The following is a 16,362-nucleotide window of genomic DNA, read 5'->3' on the forward strand; positions in this document are numbered from 1 at the left end:
TGGCGTTTGATGGATTATTAGGCTGTCTTGTAGGGTACGTGAAAAGGAGTGTTGCAATTTGTTGCAAGTGTTTCTCGCTCTTTGTCTGTGGCAGACAAGTTTGGTACAAGACTCGTGGCGCAAAACGAACACCTTCATTAAATGCCTCATAGACAGATGTAAAGTCAAGTAAGTCGAGGGATGTTCCGAGGTAAGTAAGACTGGATTTCGCGGAAATTCGTCGGATTTTTTGCGGTGATATTCATTTGACTCGTGTATTGTGTGGCCCGGCTCACTGGAGTTTGGGTAACAAAGGCCTTTATCTGTCCACAGATATTCTCTTCTTTGTGACGGGGCACAATAGCAGGTAATAGTGGCTGCCCATCCACTGTTGACAAAAGGCTCAGGGAATTTTTCAGCTCAGAAGATGTCTCAGTTCCGGGCACACGGCCAAAGTTGTCCAGCCAGGAGAAGTTTGCGAGGATTTTCTCCAAAGTTTTGCCTAGCAGCAAATTCCACGGAACCTAGAGGGGCTTGGGGTAACACAAAGGCGGCCCTCTCTGCCGAGGTCGGCCAAGCGTGGCAGAAAGGGCAAGGGGTCACCACTGAGGTTTTTCCTAACTAGGTGGAAAAACCTCGGAGGAAAACAGCCAAGCCCAACCCACTTCTTCCCACCAAATCCCTGCAATCCACCCCTGTCACGAAGGGCTGCGTCCCCAGTGCCAAGTGTATACAAAGTTTGGAAGGAGTTGGCGAAACTCTAGAGGGTTCGCTGGAGAGATGTCGGCCTTAAAGACCAGCAGGCATGTAGCCAGGACACTCTGGGGAGATAGGATTTCGCTGGAAGGTTGGGTTAGAGATGGCGGCCACTTCTTTCCTTTCATTAATTAAAATTCAGGATGGATGGAATGTGTTTTCTCTCTGTTTGAAAGCCACAGCAATTTTATGTCAGTTGGGTTTAAAACTGCCAAACTGGGGAAGTTGTATATTTTGCACCTTTGTATTGACTTTTATCTGTTGTAGTGTCCAATGGAGTCAGAAGTATGCTGAAGTTTTTCTTCTAGCCCCCCAAGTTTTATGGTGTAGAAGGTTGCATGGGGATACGTGAACCAAAGAAGTGAGCTGGTATGGCCCTTAAAGATGGTAAAGATGTAGGTCGTAATTGTCTTGAGAAGACAGGAGTGTGTAGATGCCAAGGAGGAAGATGGTGTCAAGTTTCGTGATCTTTTCTGGTACCAAAATGTTGTCCTAAGAGATAGAGGTGTAAACAAAGCTTACTGTAGTTGTTGTTTTTTCCCTGAACCTGCAAGGCCCCTTACAAGACTAGGTCAGGCGTGGGCTCGTGCGTCATCAGAGCTTCGGAAACTTCAAACAGGCTAAAAATATAGTCAAAACAGTCAAAACACACTTAGATAATTAAGAAAATAAGTTTGGGATGACTCCAAATCTTTAGAGTCAATATACTTAAGTATGTTTTCATAATTGTGATAGAAATGGAAGTAAAATTGGACTAAAAATTAAAATAACTGCCTTCAAAAGACCTTATAACAAAGCAGAAAGCTAAACTAAAAATAAAGTGGGTTAGTTAAATAAATTTTTCTATGACTGTATTGTATACATATAGAGAGTTTAAAATTGATTCTATTTTATGTTATCATTTTGACATGTTTTTCTGTCATATTATGATACCTCCAATTATGGAGTTTTTTTACAATAAAAGTTCACATTTGGGTGATTTTGAATGATTAAGCGCCACCAGTGTTACTACATATCTGAACTTTATATTTTATGTTATCATTTTGACAACAGTTTTTCTGTCATATTGTGATATCTTCAATTATGAAATTATTTGACAATAAAATTTCCTAATTTTGGGTGATTTTGAATGATTAAACACCACTAGTGTTACTACGTATCCTCCACCTTGTTTTTAACCCATATCCCAAAGCCACCAAGCCCTAAGTCAACACCGGTTGCTGCCCTACACTCACAAACCCTGTCGTCAGAGGGAGAAAGAGCGGGCATTTTATCTCTCGAAAACAATGAAATTGCCATAAATACGTGATAGCGCCCTGTGTTCCGCCACCGGCGCTTGTTATGCCCGAGTTGGTCAAGGTCGCGAAGGTTGACCCCTCCCTGCTCGAGTCCAATAAATTTCATCATGGGCACAGTGTTGTCGGATTGATCCCATTGTCGCGATCAATGTGACTCGCACCCCCTCCCAAATGAAGTATGAATAATTACTGGTAATTACTCCTCGAGCCGAAATTAGCGGGCGAATGGCTGCAGGTGGAAAGGCCAGTTCTGATGTGGAAGTGTGTGTTTTGTCATTGTTAGGCCACACCAATTTTATTTGTCGTTGACCCGGATTTTTTCAGAAAAATATTTGGTCAGTCTGTCGGAAAAAAATCTTTTAAAAACTTCAAAAAGTCAAATCGGACAGGAAGACCTAAACTTTCAACATATAGGGGGTCCCTGGTAGCAAAGTCCAAAGTTTGAGGAAAAATGATAAAAGCAATATCCAAAATAGGCACGTACAGCTACTGGAATTTGAGGCCCATAGTAATGATAGTTAATTTGAGAAAGGAGAGGCAGTGAAATTTTGTCAACACGAAGTGTGGCCATCAATTTGAAAAGCTTTTATTTTTTATTTTTTTTCACATTGGAAAAAATAGAGTCGGGAAATGCAAGAAACAACAAATAAAGTTGTGGCCTTAACAATTACTAGAAAATCTGTAATTTTATTACTAAATGCAAACTAATGTTACTGTCAAAGTCAGAACTAGATTCCACTGTTTTATTAAATGATATTGTTTCACTGGTTTGTAAATTTAAAAAGCATAAGCAGGAATAAGTGATTGTCTTAAGAGAAGATATGAATGTAACTTAGATCCAGTATTTTTAGTTCTTTCATTCAACTAAAATTACAAATGCCAACTGCTGTGCCTTTCAGACAAAAGTGTTATTTGCAAATTCACAATTGTATGTCACAAATTTTTGTTCTCATTCTGCGTAGCCAACTGGCATCAGAATGCCATCACTTGTTGCCATGGCAACAACACCTGTTGGTACAGCATCAAAACCCTACTTCCCACAATACCCTGCAAACTTCAAGGGGCTGTTCAGAAAGTAATGAGAATGGGGGAGGAAATCGTTTGTCTTCTAGGACGGCCGTTTGTTTCGACCCTTCGGTTCCGAGGAGATCTCGGAGACAATCTTTAAGATCCCAGCCTGCCCATAACGCAGTCTGTAACTGGTAGGCACAGACTGAGTGTCTACGAGGTGCTCAACGTTAGGAGAGGGAAGCGCCATTCTGTCCTGTAATGTCTGCAGCAAGACGAGTTTGTTTCTACTTAGCCGTGCTCAGATTGGGAATTGAGTTCTTCCCCTAAGGTTTCTTCAAGGTAGAAAGGAAAGTGTTACAAGTGTGTCTTATTACAGAACGCAAGACTTAAGAAACTGGAATTATTTGGAGGATTTTAGTTCTGTTATGAAAAACTTGATTTTCATGCTTTTCTCTTGGAAGTAGTTAGATCTTACTTGTTAGATCTTGCCTTTGGAAATGTGTCTTTACATAACAGAAAACAAGACTTCACTTCTTTGTTATGAAAAACTTGATTTTCGTGCTTTTCTCTTGGAAGTAGTTAGGTCCTGCCTTTGGAAATATGTGACGAAAATTTGAGACGGAACTGATATCAAGTGAAACCTGAAAGACTAAGGTTTCGAACCTGAACTTCTCAACTTGACGCTGGTACTGAAACTAAAACAAGTGACCTTCAAAGGCACTAGAAGTATGGATCCAATCCAAGGGATGTACACTAACATATTGCCAACTTGGACAAGAAATCCTCTGGACACCCCTCCAAGGACCGAAACCTGGAAGAATTAGGTTTTGGCGACTCCTCATCGATCCGTCCGGTTGGTTGTACGATTGATGGATGGGCGGACAGGGAGAGAACAGGGGATTCTGGGCCGCGGTGTGACCTGAGCGGCTCGGAGCCTAAGCCAATTACCCCAGGCTTTCAGGGCCAAATCACTCCAGCGCTGGGAGGAAGATTGGAGAAGAGAACTGAGATTTTGTCCGTCTCTGTGCCTCTTTGTAACGGAGACTGGTTGGGTGGAACTTGGAAGGCAAGATGCTGCATCATGTTTTAGGTCTTTCCTTTTCTTTGTATTTATGCTGTCCTTTTTGCAAACCTGTTTCTCCTAGTCTTACGTGACTGGTACTGGAATAAGACATGTTGTATGTTTTGATGGTTTGAGTTTGTCTTGTACCCACCCCTTCAGCATGAATTCATGTGCCTCTAAGTGCCGCTAGCCCAGAGCTGTCTGCAACTTAAAATTTCTTCTGACCACTTATTGTTTGGGAGCCCATAAGGCATAACTTGTTGGATATCATTGTTAAAATCTAATTGTAAACTTACGGAACTACATTTTCTTCAATGGTAAGTTCTCATGTTTTTGACGTGGTCAAACATTTTTTCTGTCCCAACAAGAAACTTTTCCGAGAGGGAGGGAGTGATAGGTCATGGACACAACCCTGCTCTAGCCCCTCCCTAACTATGCTGCCCCCTAGAGACTGTTGTAAACAAAGCCTTTACCTGTAATGACTGTGCTGTCCATCCTAAGTTCTCCAGGCAGCCCTTGCCACACACCACTCTCCTGTGATAATGATACACCTACTTACCCATTACCTTCTCCCTTTCACTTCCTTTAAGGTAAAGAAACGGGACCTCTTAGACATAACACAAGACGGGGGTAAGACTTGAGTGTTTGGGAGGGTTGTGCGAGGGTTTTGTGGGTTGGATGTTGCCTTAGGAGTTGGAAAAGCATGGTTTTGAGTAAGCAGATGGGAAACGAGCGAGCTCCGAGCAATCTTACAGCTATTTCAGAGGTCTTTGTTATAGGGTCAGCAAGGCATGCCCGGGTCAGAGAGCTACTTCCCCTCTTCTTTTCTCTTACCCTATTACCCCTCAGGAGTTACAATAGGGGGGTATATCCGACCCCTCCCCCCATGACCCCCCCAATAGAGACCCTAAGGGACAGAAAGGGGTACCAGAGTGTTGCGTTACAGAATAAACCTAGCTTTGCCATAAGAGAAAGCAGATATGCCTTGGGTTCTAGAGAGGGTACATGTGACTTGAGGCAGGGGGAGGTGGCGCGACTCTTGGAACAGCCCTTTCATTGGTGCTAGTACTGTTATTGTGTGTGCGAACCATGACCACAGCGGACAGCACTTTGCTTTGTGGTCGGCTCCTCCTGTTTTCTGTAGGGCATCGCAAATTGATGACAAGGGAACCCTTGCTAGGACAAATGTACATCATTTTCTGCCTTGTACTAGCGATATGCCGATAGTACGGAGATGCAATTAGATACACCTTAAGCCCCTTTTTCCCTCCTACCTCATCTAAGATAAGGCTTCTGAAATTCAGGGTGATTCTTCAAGTCTCAGCGGTAGCCTCCTATTTATAAGAAAATTTATCTCCCCCGAAACCACAGACAGATGGAGAGAATGGTGGGTCTTTGGGCTGCAGGGCCCTAATTTTGTCAATTAGGGGGGAAACTCAGCGGTCTGTCAACTCAAACTGCACAGGCAGCCATCTTGAATAGCAGAGGAGATCCTTATCAAAGTACTTGAGATTCTGGGGCCTCCCATTCAAGACACAGGGGGACAGTTAGGGTTGCTCTTTTGTCTCAGGTGTGCTGTGGTTTTGGTAGGAAAAACTGAGAGTTGTGTCAATGGTAGCTAGCATTAATTCTGTACAGCGAAACATAGATTTACGAAACATAAACTTTTCAAACACTGCAGACAGTTCAGTTACCGGTAGTGCTGATTTCGAAATGGTGAAAGCAGCAGTAGAGAAATTAAACACTTTGTCAAGAAGACTTTTTCTCTTTTATTTTGATGTAACTCTCTTGATAACTTAATATTAAAACTGAGCAAAATGGTGTCAACTGTTAATGTGCCTTCCACCTTTTTGTCTGCACCTTAGCTGAGTTGTCAACAGTGCAAGTTTGCAAGAAAAATAACCCGTAAAGTAAGAAACAAAGTGATGTTTGTCTTGTATATTGTAGTTGCTCCTTATCCCCTACAATTGTACAAAGAATCGGTCTAATGTTGGGATAGCTACAACACAAGATAATGTATAAATGTCTTGAGGAAGTCGCTCCAAAACAAAACTCCCCCTCCCCCCTTTCTGTAGCTTACACAATACAGTGTCCTGACCACGCAGTAGATAAGACCAGGGTTTGTTAGTCCACCCCAGGTGTAACCTGGAATCCAGTCTACTGCTGGCTGGGCCTACCGTACTTAGTGCAGGCTTTGTACGGGGCCAGGGAAGCTCCCAGCCGCTTAGGTAACCGGCCACACCCGGTAGAATTTTCACGGGGTTAGACTTAGCCCAGTGGGAGTTAATTTGCCAGGGAGTTAATTTGCCCGCCAGCAGTAGACTGGGGAATAGTTAATAGGAACAGTTCTCGGCGCGGCGATCCCCGCGCCGTTTCTAACCAATAGTGTTACGAGAACCCAATCAACTTGCCGCGCCTTGATTGGTGCGCGCAGCACGCGGTAAATCCGCCTTCAAGTTGTCAAACCCTGACATGATTACCATATCAACATGGCCGACTCGGGGGAGCCTGACACACGCGCACGGCTGCTCTGGAAAATGCCTTTTTCCAGGGCTCTGTTGTTGTTTGAAGGGGTCGATAGCTTTAAAGATAAGCAGAAGGAAGTTTTGTGGTTGTTTCTGCATGGAAAGGATGTCATGGCTCTCCTCCTCATTGATCTACCAAGCTGACCCACGGGCCGCGGGACATAACTGTTGACATCACTCGAGTGTCCAGATGGACTGAAGTCCGCGAACTTTCCCACTCTATAGAGACTGTTCTGTCCCCTCTGGTCGCCCTGATCAGAGACCAGGTCAAAGAAGCCAGATGACTTGGGGTATCAGTTGGCGACGCTACTCCCAGTGAGAATTAGAGGCGTGCAGATTGGGAGGTTTCAGCTCGTTTTGAGACGTGGGTCATGACTTGTTGTTGTTCCATATCACTTATTCAAATGACATTCAACTGGTCTCTCTACGTTGTTTATAAAGTACCATTGGGTTATATCTAAAGAAGAAAAAACACTACATACATCTGTGATTACCTTTCACACAGTCATAGAAAAACGTTGATATTTTGTCTGTCTCCAGATCCATTTCTCTTCATGAATAAAACTTAGTCTTACCAAGGAGTCTTACGTTGCATACAGGAACTTCCAATATCCATTGTTCATGTTCTTTTCTCACATTTCGTTTAAAAAAAAGACTACAATGTTATTTAGTCAGTTGTGACATTTATTCTGGCTTACTAGGATCCCAAAACCGCCCGATTGTAGTGCAGATACGAAAGTGATATGATTACATCACGGCAAGCAGGCCATGAATATGTAACAAGGCAGTAGTGGATTCGCCAGCGCATGGCGCGCTCAGGCCAATTGTGCCGTGTGCTGAGGGACTCCCGTGGTGTAGGAAGCCTTATCGCAAATCTGATCTCGAGGAAATTTAAACAAGGATCTCCCCAGTCTACTGCTGGCGGGCAAATTAACTCCCTGGCAAATTAACTCCCACTGGGCTAAGTCTAACCCCGTGAAAATTCTACCGGGTGTGGCCGGTTACCTAAGCGGCTGGGAGCTTCCCTGGCCCCGTACAAAGCCTGCACTAAGTACGGTAGGCCCAGCCAGCAGTAGACTGGATTCCAGGTTACCCCAGGTGATACGGTGTGCGACATTGTGTGTAGAGACTGCCCTTATATAGGCCCACCACTCCATGGCACCAGTAGTGTTTGCCCTCGCTCTCAAAACTCTTCCTGTCTGTTCTAATTCAACAGAAAGCCCCCCCCCCCCTTCTCTCAGAAAACAGGACATATTGTAAATGCAGAAACTTTCGCGGTGGTTTAATGTTCGCGGTTTTCGCAGTGGCAGCTTGACCGCTAACTTAAAGCCACTGCAAAGACTACAGTGCATGGTGCTACCGCAAACTTAAAACCACAGCGAAAAGTCCTTTTTCCTCTACTGCGAAATTAAATCCCCGCAAACTTTAATACATTTACAGTACTTAGCAAGTCAAACCTATAAAGGTACTACATCTACATAAGGCCCACCTGTCCCTTAGGTCCACTTTTTGGTGGTCTTTTAGATAATTCTTCCCATTGACTCTTGTCCATAGTAACTGCCTGTCCACCAACCAGATAAACCAGATTTTATTTCTTCCTTGAGTGGCCCTCTTAGGCAGGTTTGATTGTGTTGTAGAAGTATTTCATATCAAAGAGCTTTTATCATTCATAATTGTTATTTCTTATAAACTGGATAGACATCAAAACTCATCTCTTGTCTGGGTCAGTCCAGTTCATCAAGTCTCAACCAATTTTCGGATTCTTTTTGCATATTGATGATGTACTGGGTCAGCATCATTTTCTTAAACCAACAAATTAACTTGTTATAGCCTCAGCAAAGTCTTGGGGTAATTTATGTGGACCTCAACCTTGGAGATCGTAAGATATGCCTGTTTGCTGTGAAAGAAGAAAGTGCAGAAGAATTGATTGTTCGGTTGCTTGGCACCTTAGAGTTTCAGCTCAGCATCTAAGGAATGCTGCACGGATCCTTCTTGGCAAACCATATTAAAAATAATAGCTTTTGCCATGCAGTTAGGATGGTGATGAGTTGTTGTGGACGTCTGTGTGTCACCGCACAATGTACAGTAGGAAAATTGTTACATTTGTCATGCTAGTGCGTTATCCCCCCCAGGAATCATACGCATTCATTCCTTCACATACGGAACATTGTCAGCGGTGCGTCGTAAGCCCAGCGATACCAGTTATGGATTGCATCATTATTTTATGTCTATCAATCTCCAGATTTGGCCTGTCGTTTGACAGGTTGTGGTTTTGACGAATTTGACGACCAACCATGACACATTTTCTCTGCCCGATTGTTGTCAGTGACTGTTACACATTGTAGGCTGTTGTTATGGATCAATCCATTATTTCGCCTTTGTCCCTTATGAAAGTTGGTCTGTTATTTTGACAGGTTGTGGTTTTGACGTCAGATTGCTACACAATTTTTTTCCTTGATGGTCAGTGTAATTGTCAGCAACCTAAGCCGTAGTTATGGATCGAACCATTATTTTGCTATTTTCAGTCCTGATTGTCGGCCTGTTATTTTGACAGGTTGTGGTTTTGACATCAGATTGTGAAAATTTTTTTCCTTGATGGTCATTATATTGTCAGCAATCTAAGCCGTAGGTATGGATTGAACCATTATTTTGCTATTTTCAGTCCTGATTGTCGGCCTGTTATTTTGACAGGTTGTGGTTTTGACATCAGATTGTGAAAATTTTTTTCCTTGATGGTCATTATATTGTCAGCAATCTAAGCCGTAGGTATGGATTGAACCATTATTTTGCTATTTTCAGTCCTGATTGTCGGCCTGTTATTTTGACAGGTTGTGGTTTTGACATCAGATTGTGAAAATTTTTTTCCTTGATGGTCAGTGTATTGTCAGTGACCTAGGCCGTAGTTATGGATCGAACCATTATTTTGCTATTTTCAGTCCTGATTGTTTGCCGGTTATTTTGACAGGTTGTGGTTTAGGAAACCTTTGACCTAACGTCAGATCATGGCACATGTTCCTCTCTGCCTAATCCTCTGCATATTTAAACAAGCTGCCATTTTCTCCGCATGAAAAGGCTCTCTCCTTTGTCTGTATGTGTGTGTGTTTGAGCATGTATGTATGCTTTTAGAATGTCCGTCTCTCCCTGGGGGGGCAAGGTACGAAATCTCCCCTGCAAGTTGAAGTTTACAGAAATTTGACAGAAGACTGACTTAAGTATGCCTTCAAGTTGTGTGAAATAATTACCCAATAACTTAAAGTTTGTAACATCATTTCAAAACTTCAAGGGCAAGATGTGGGAAACCACACAATTCAAGTTGCTACTGGATTGTGAGATAAGTCTGAAATGTGACCTGCTTAGAAATAAAATAAAAGTTATTTGTATTCATGTCCCAAAACTATGTGTACCAAGGTATAGCTGTTCCTTTTGGCAATGTGGATTTTCCAGTTATATTTTTTTGAAATTGTAGAAGCGGTAAATTGAATTGCAGTGGCCTCCCAGTGTCTTTTTTTTTTTATGACAGAGATATCCGAGTTATTGCAGATTTTACAATTCCTAGCTTGTCTTTTCAAATTGTAAGAGTTTGATGTGTCACCTGCCTTTACATAAACCCCATGTTGATCTTCCACCACTTTTTAATTCAAATCTTACATGTAGAGCCAAAAAATAGAAATTGCAGCCTTATGTATAGTGTCTTTATTTCTTGTAGGTATGGTTTGAACTAGATTTTCGAATCTTCTGCTTGTTTTTCTAAGTTTGAAGAGTTCCCAGTGTTACCTGCCCCTATGTAAACCAAACTGTTCACCCCTTTTGTTGGCCCCTAGGTCAGAAACAGACCCAGTCTTCTGGTGTTTCTCACTGTGAAGTGTCCAAAATGGCTGCCCCCCAGAAACGCTCTCCCATTGGTCAGTTCTGAAATGCCTGCCATCTTGGTTTGATAAAAGGGGGCACCCTCTGGTCGGCCTTGCTTTGTTCCTGCCCCGCAGCTCATTAAAGTGATGGCTTGTTTTCACAAAAGGGTGCAAGAAATTCTCCCAACGTTACGTCTTGAAAGTTGCAACAGAAACCTTGTAGGATGTAATTCTAGTGTCTAGAACTTAACCTCCTTCAACAGTGCATAGGATTAAGAAGATATCATGCAGAAAGAATCTTCAAGAAAGCCTCAAGCTCGGACACTCCTGTAAGGAGTGACCTTCAGCACAGAGGTCACAGGAGACGTCTCCTGTAAACTAAGGAATAAATCAAGCCTGACTGTTTACTTCTCTCCCTGGCTGGCCAGTCCTTTGGTCTTTCTCACTGATAGCGGCCATTAGTGGGTTTGCTGGGACAACAGTGCGAAGGGGCCTCGTTCAGAACACAGCAAGTTGGAAACAAATAGTCTACAGTGAGGACCAGGGTGTGATATCTGTGTCACAAGGCCAAAACAATGAAACTTCTTGTTTCTCAGATTTTTTGAAAAAATGATTAGCACAGAAGCCTGAAAAGAGAAGAAGTTGTGATGATGTGTTTCCAAAAGGCCAAGACAAGATTTCTTCTATTTCAGGTTTTCTGAAAAGGATACGAATGGAAACCTGTATAGAGAACGGGGTGTAATGCATGTGTCTAAGGCCAGTCCAATAAGATGTCTTGTTTGTCGGATATCTTAAGGTGATGGAAGAAAGTGAAACTTGAAAACAGCATATCGTGTGTGCTGTGAGACCAATCCTATATCAGTTCTTGCTGGTCTGATCTTTTGAAAACGACAAAAAACAAAATCATTTGTGTTCTAGGCTAAGACAACCAAACAAATTTCATGTCAGTTGTTGAAATTGAAAATACAGAAGGATTAAACTTGAAAACTTAAAGTAAATGGTCAATAAATCTACCTGTAGTTGTTAATGTGAAAAGGCACAAATATACTCATAGTTTGCTGTTATCATATGGGACTGATAACCAAATGCATTCTGTTTCTCTCAGCCTATATGGCGCCGTACAAGTTTTTGGCCATTTGTTCATTTATAAGTGGCCTTGGACGCTACTTCTTGCGCCATTCGTCTGAATCCCAAACTGCATGGTCATCTTTTTTCCTCCTCAGCAACTTTACTGACCCTCCCATGACACCCTGTGTCGGGCCGTCTGATTGGTTGGGTTAGGGTGATGGGGCAAGGTGCTGTCCAATGTAATTTGGTGTTCCAACATGCACCTGTCAACTCTGATGTAGTATCTGATTCGTCTCATTTCTTGATGCTTGTTCCTGGCTTCAGGACGGTGGAAGGCTTTTGCTGGCGTGGTAGAACGCTTGTCTTACTGTGGGTGGTAATTTTGCCTTGTCTTTTAGCCAACCATACTTTCTTTCAGATAAGCAGTTAACACAATATGGTACATATCTTTCTATCTAATAATACAATGATACAAGAATAAGGCCTTAGAATATTTATCAGTCAATCGTAAAATAATTCCAAAACAATATCATGCTATGACTATAAAAGTGTTTGCCTGTTGACCAAACTTTGACTGGAAAACTTGACTTAAGTCCAGTATTTGAGGTGACAACAAGCAAACATATATTTATAATTTGTAGACTAGTTAGTAGATATTTGGATGGTCGTATTTTAGACCTTGCTTGTTAGAGAAACCTCATTGTATTTTTACCCACAGATTGCCATCTCTGCGTTTACGCTTGCCTCAAATAGCGGTGATAAACGTCACGTCCTATCGAGCCTCTAATTCATCACTTACACAGCTCTGGGTGTTTTGTTTCTCCGCTGTAACTTCGTTACTCAACGACTGTTAAAATCACGTTTCCAAATTAATCCGATTTCGTGGGCACGTCCTTCCGACTACTTCGGGATTAATTTACACAAATTGATATTCGGAAGATGCATTGGCGAAGCCTAAGCGAGTTTTATACCATCTAAATCCTACGTAGCACAGATTCGCGTTTACCTTAGTGGAAATCTAAGTCACTTTATTTTTAAATAGCAAGCCAAGGCTGCCTTAAGCCGATCAAAATAAGATTATTCGTGATAACGAGATTTAGAAAGCACACATTCTTTGCACAGTACAAGCATTAGAAAGCATCTATAGCTTCTCTAAGCTTCAATAAATCTTTTTTATTGTCTTTAGAAAGTAGTCTCATGAATAAGAGGATCAGAATTAAGAATAAGAAAGATGATACAACTTAGAAAAGCATACAGTGTGCTGTTCCAGTATTAGAAAGCATAAGTAGCTTGTCTAAGCTTCTATGAATCTTTTATTGTTTCAACATGATCACCTTGAACGTAAGACTAATAAGGTCAAAATTAATAATAATAAATAATTTTAGTTACAACAAGCCTTTATGGATTCTTAAATCTTGTATAAATCTTTCATTGTGTCATCAGTACGACACACCAAGACGTCAACATGACGTAAGAAGAAGACACGGAATGTACAACTTAAAGTTTTCCAGGGAACATGCTCTGTCTCAGGTGACACTCCTGTCTACTGTCACTCCTCTGATGAAAATGGGCCCTTTTTGTCAGACAAAAATTCCCATTGTGACGGTCCTGTGATGGATAAAGTAATAGTTAAAGGCGCAGCGTGGGAATGTAGTGTGGGCTGAGAGAGGAAGCAGTTGTCCTGTGACTTGACAGTTGTTCACTGTTGTGTGTGTGTTTAGGAGGCTTCTGGTTAGTATGAAGACAGTAGAGACAAACTTTGAAAGGTCTGTTGGGTCAGGGCTCGAAGTTGTGCTGGTATTTTCTGGTGTCTACCTGCACCTAACCTGCACTGGTCCATGTACTGGGTATATACTGGTTAGGGCAGGTAAAATTGGAGCGGTGCAAGTCATGTATATCTTTTAAATTTTTCACAGTATGCACTCACTGTACGTTATCTCTTCCTATCCTATGGAAGTATGGTGGTGATTTGAAACTTCAAATGAAGTATCTTTTTCTTCTTTTTTGAAATGTCAGTATACACTCAGATGGTATCCATAGAGATTGTTTTGCCCCAATTTCACAGGAATTATAAAGTACATAAAACAGTTGAAAGGGAACATATACATGTACAACATATAACCAATGTGTTTTATCACTGCATTGATGTAATAATTTGAATAAGTATTCAGTAATTAGGCTGTGTTAGATGCAGTCTGTATGTTCATATGTTGTTCTACTTGTAAAACTACTCATTTCATAAGTTGATATTTTATGATCTGCAAGCTGGCTAAGAATAATGCCCCCTAGTGTAATTAAACAGAAAAGCAACTTCATAAACCAAATGCAATTGTGAAGCCATTTAGAAGGCACTGTATTAAATAAGAAAAAGGTCACAATTTTTCATTTTCTTGTTTTCATGCATTTCATACAAGTCAAAATTAAAAAAGAGGACAAATTTGAGAACCAACAAATTAATTGATGTGGCCTTAGACTTAGTGTCTGTTCTTATGTTGTCTTAGATTCTTGTAAGACTTAAGACTTATGAGTTCTCCTTTCTTGTGTTTTCTGCAGACCTCAGCGACTTGCCTGGACAGTCCAGGAAACGATTACACTGGTGTTCGATCGCCTACTGGGAACACAGGACTCGAGTCGGGCGACTTTTCGCCGTGTACGATGCGAGCGTCAATATCTTCCACGAACTACCTCATGGCGACGGCTTCTGCCTCGGTCTGCTCTCATCCAGCGAATCGCACTCCGAAAATGTGGTCAGAACTCGAAAAAAGATTGGTTACGGGTTGACGTTGTCGAAAGAACCGGACGGGGTCTGGGCGTACAATCGGAGCAGCCACGCCATATTCGTGAACTCACCCACGCTGGATATTCCGAACTCGAGAACGTTGATCGTGCGCAAGATTCCCCCCGGATTCAGCATCAAGATTTTCGACTACGGGAGGTCGGAAATGTTGCAAAGAACTTCGAACCCTGACCTTCTGGACGGCCCCTATGACCCTAACTCGGTCCGGATCAGCTTTGCGAAGGGCTGGGGACCTTCCTACTCAAGACAGTTTATCACGTCCTGCCCATGCTGGGTAGAAGTCCTACTCAACATCAATCGATGATAATTGTATAGCCCTCTAGATCTAATATAATATTTTATATACTATATATTATATAAAAAGTGTAAAGAAGAAGGGAGCCCTTTTGTATATGTAATTATTTATGTATGGTGCAATGTTTTCAAAGAAAGAGAGAGAGAAACGCACTTTGCTTACATATTGCCTCGAGAAGAGAACCGAACCTACTAGGAAAGATGAGAGAGAGAAAAAAAGGTTAGTTTTTATGACGAGAGTTGTACAGATCAGTTGGTATATGCCTGGCCACGTGGCCAGGGACAGTCACAACCATCCAAACAATAAAGTCATGGTTTGTGAGAACGAATTCTGATGGTCTTATCCTCCTTTTGTGTGAACATTACTATTAACTCTAGTTCACCTTTATCCGTGGGGTAACTTATATCCGTTGTTATTAAAACAAGGTTTGCAGTGATATCAAGTCGACAGACGGTTTCAAATTGGAATATTTGACTTGATATCCTTCACCCTTCTGCCCCGGAGAGGAGATAGGCGCCGCCAGGGGACTAAAATGCCTATTGATACAGCACAACATGTTGTGCTGCCCCTACGGCTGATTAAGAGGCTATGGGACGAACGAACGATCCTTCAATACCCTGATTTCAAAGACAACAGATATAGGTTACCCTGCGGATAAAGGTGAACATAGGGTACAGACAACCTCAGGGCTATCTCCTGGATAGGGCTGTGTACCTGAATACCCGTACCTGTACTGTACCTAAAAAATTGTTTAGGTACAGGTCCAGACGTAAACACCTGTACCTAAACTAGCTAAATCACTAGTGGACACCTCTTTTTAAAGACTACTGGATAAGTTGATCCCAAATCAGCAGTGACAATCATAGTAATCTTACAGTTGAAACTTAAGAAAATTTGGCAAAAATTGTTTTGAGGTTGAAATGTGTAATTCCCCATACAATGATTACAATTTATCATTAAAAAAAGACACTTAGCTACATGTTTAACTAACATAAACTTTTTAGCTACAATACATGTTCAGGTCCGGACCTGTACCTAAACCTTGGTACCTGTACCTGAACCTGAAATTTGCTTAGGTACACTGCTCTACTTTCTGGTCATCACTTAGATAATTCTCCTTGAGACAACCCTTACGACTCCATTCTATAGGGACAACATGAGATGCCCACAATTTAAAAGCTCCAGATATTGTTCCAAACGAACAACCTTGACTGGACTTTATCAGGGGTGCCTAAGCATTTGCACGAACCTTATGAGATGTGTACGAACATTATGTGATTCACACGAATCACTGCGGGACGGTATGAAAATCACACAAATCACTATGCAAATACTTACGAACCTAATGAAAATCACACGAATCTTTATGCGAAAACGTACGAACCTTATGCGAATCACGTAATGGCGGTGGTTGGCCGATTTCGCATAAGGTTCGTGCAAATCGCATAAGGTTTGTGTGTCACATAGTGATTCGTGCGAATCACATAAGGTTTGTAGGTTCGTGTGATTTTCAAACGGTTCGTTCGTTTTCACATAGTGATTCATGTGTATCACATAATGCTCCTACGAATCTCATAGGGTTCGTGTAAATGCTTAGGCACCCCTGTTTATAGAAAAAGACAAGGTAGTTTTACTAGTCAGAAAATGGCTAAGGATGTGCAAAGCATACCCGTATCTTACTGTTCTTCAACAAGACAGAAGCACTAGCTTTTTTGGCCAAGA

The 16,362-nt window shown here is 41.8% G+C and overlaps 1 protein-coding gene across 1 annotated transcript in view; it reads left to right on the forward strand.

Moving 5' to 3' along the window:
• LOC118411318 (mothers against decapentaplegic homolog 6-like) overlaps nucleotides 1-14,968 on the forward strand; it is a 42,067-nt gene extending 27,099 nt beyond the window's left edge. The window contains exon 4 of the mRNA XM_035813520.1: nucleotides 14,102-14,968. Coding sequence (XP_035669413.1) covers nucleotides 14,102-14,649 — 548 coding nt within the window. The 3' untranslated portion in view covers nucleotides 14,650-14,968. The remainder of the gene's footprint in view (nucleotides 1-14,101) is intronic.
• Nucleotides 14,969-16,362: the final 1,394 nt, after the last annotated feature.

The sequence above is a fragment of the Branchiostoma floridae genome, chromosome 3, assembly GCF_000003815.2.
Source record: "Branchiostoma floridae strain S238N-H82 chromosome 3, Bfl_VNyyK, whole genome shotgun sequence".
NCBI lineage: Eukaryota > Metazoa > Chordata > Leptocardii > Amphioxiformes > Branchiostomatidae > Branchiostoma > Branchiostoma floridae.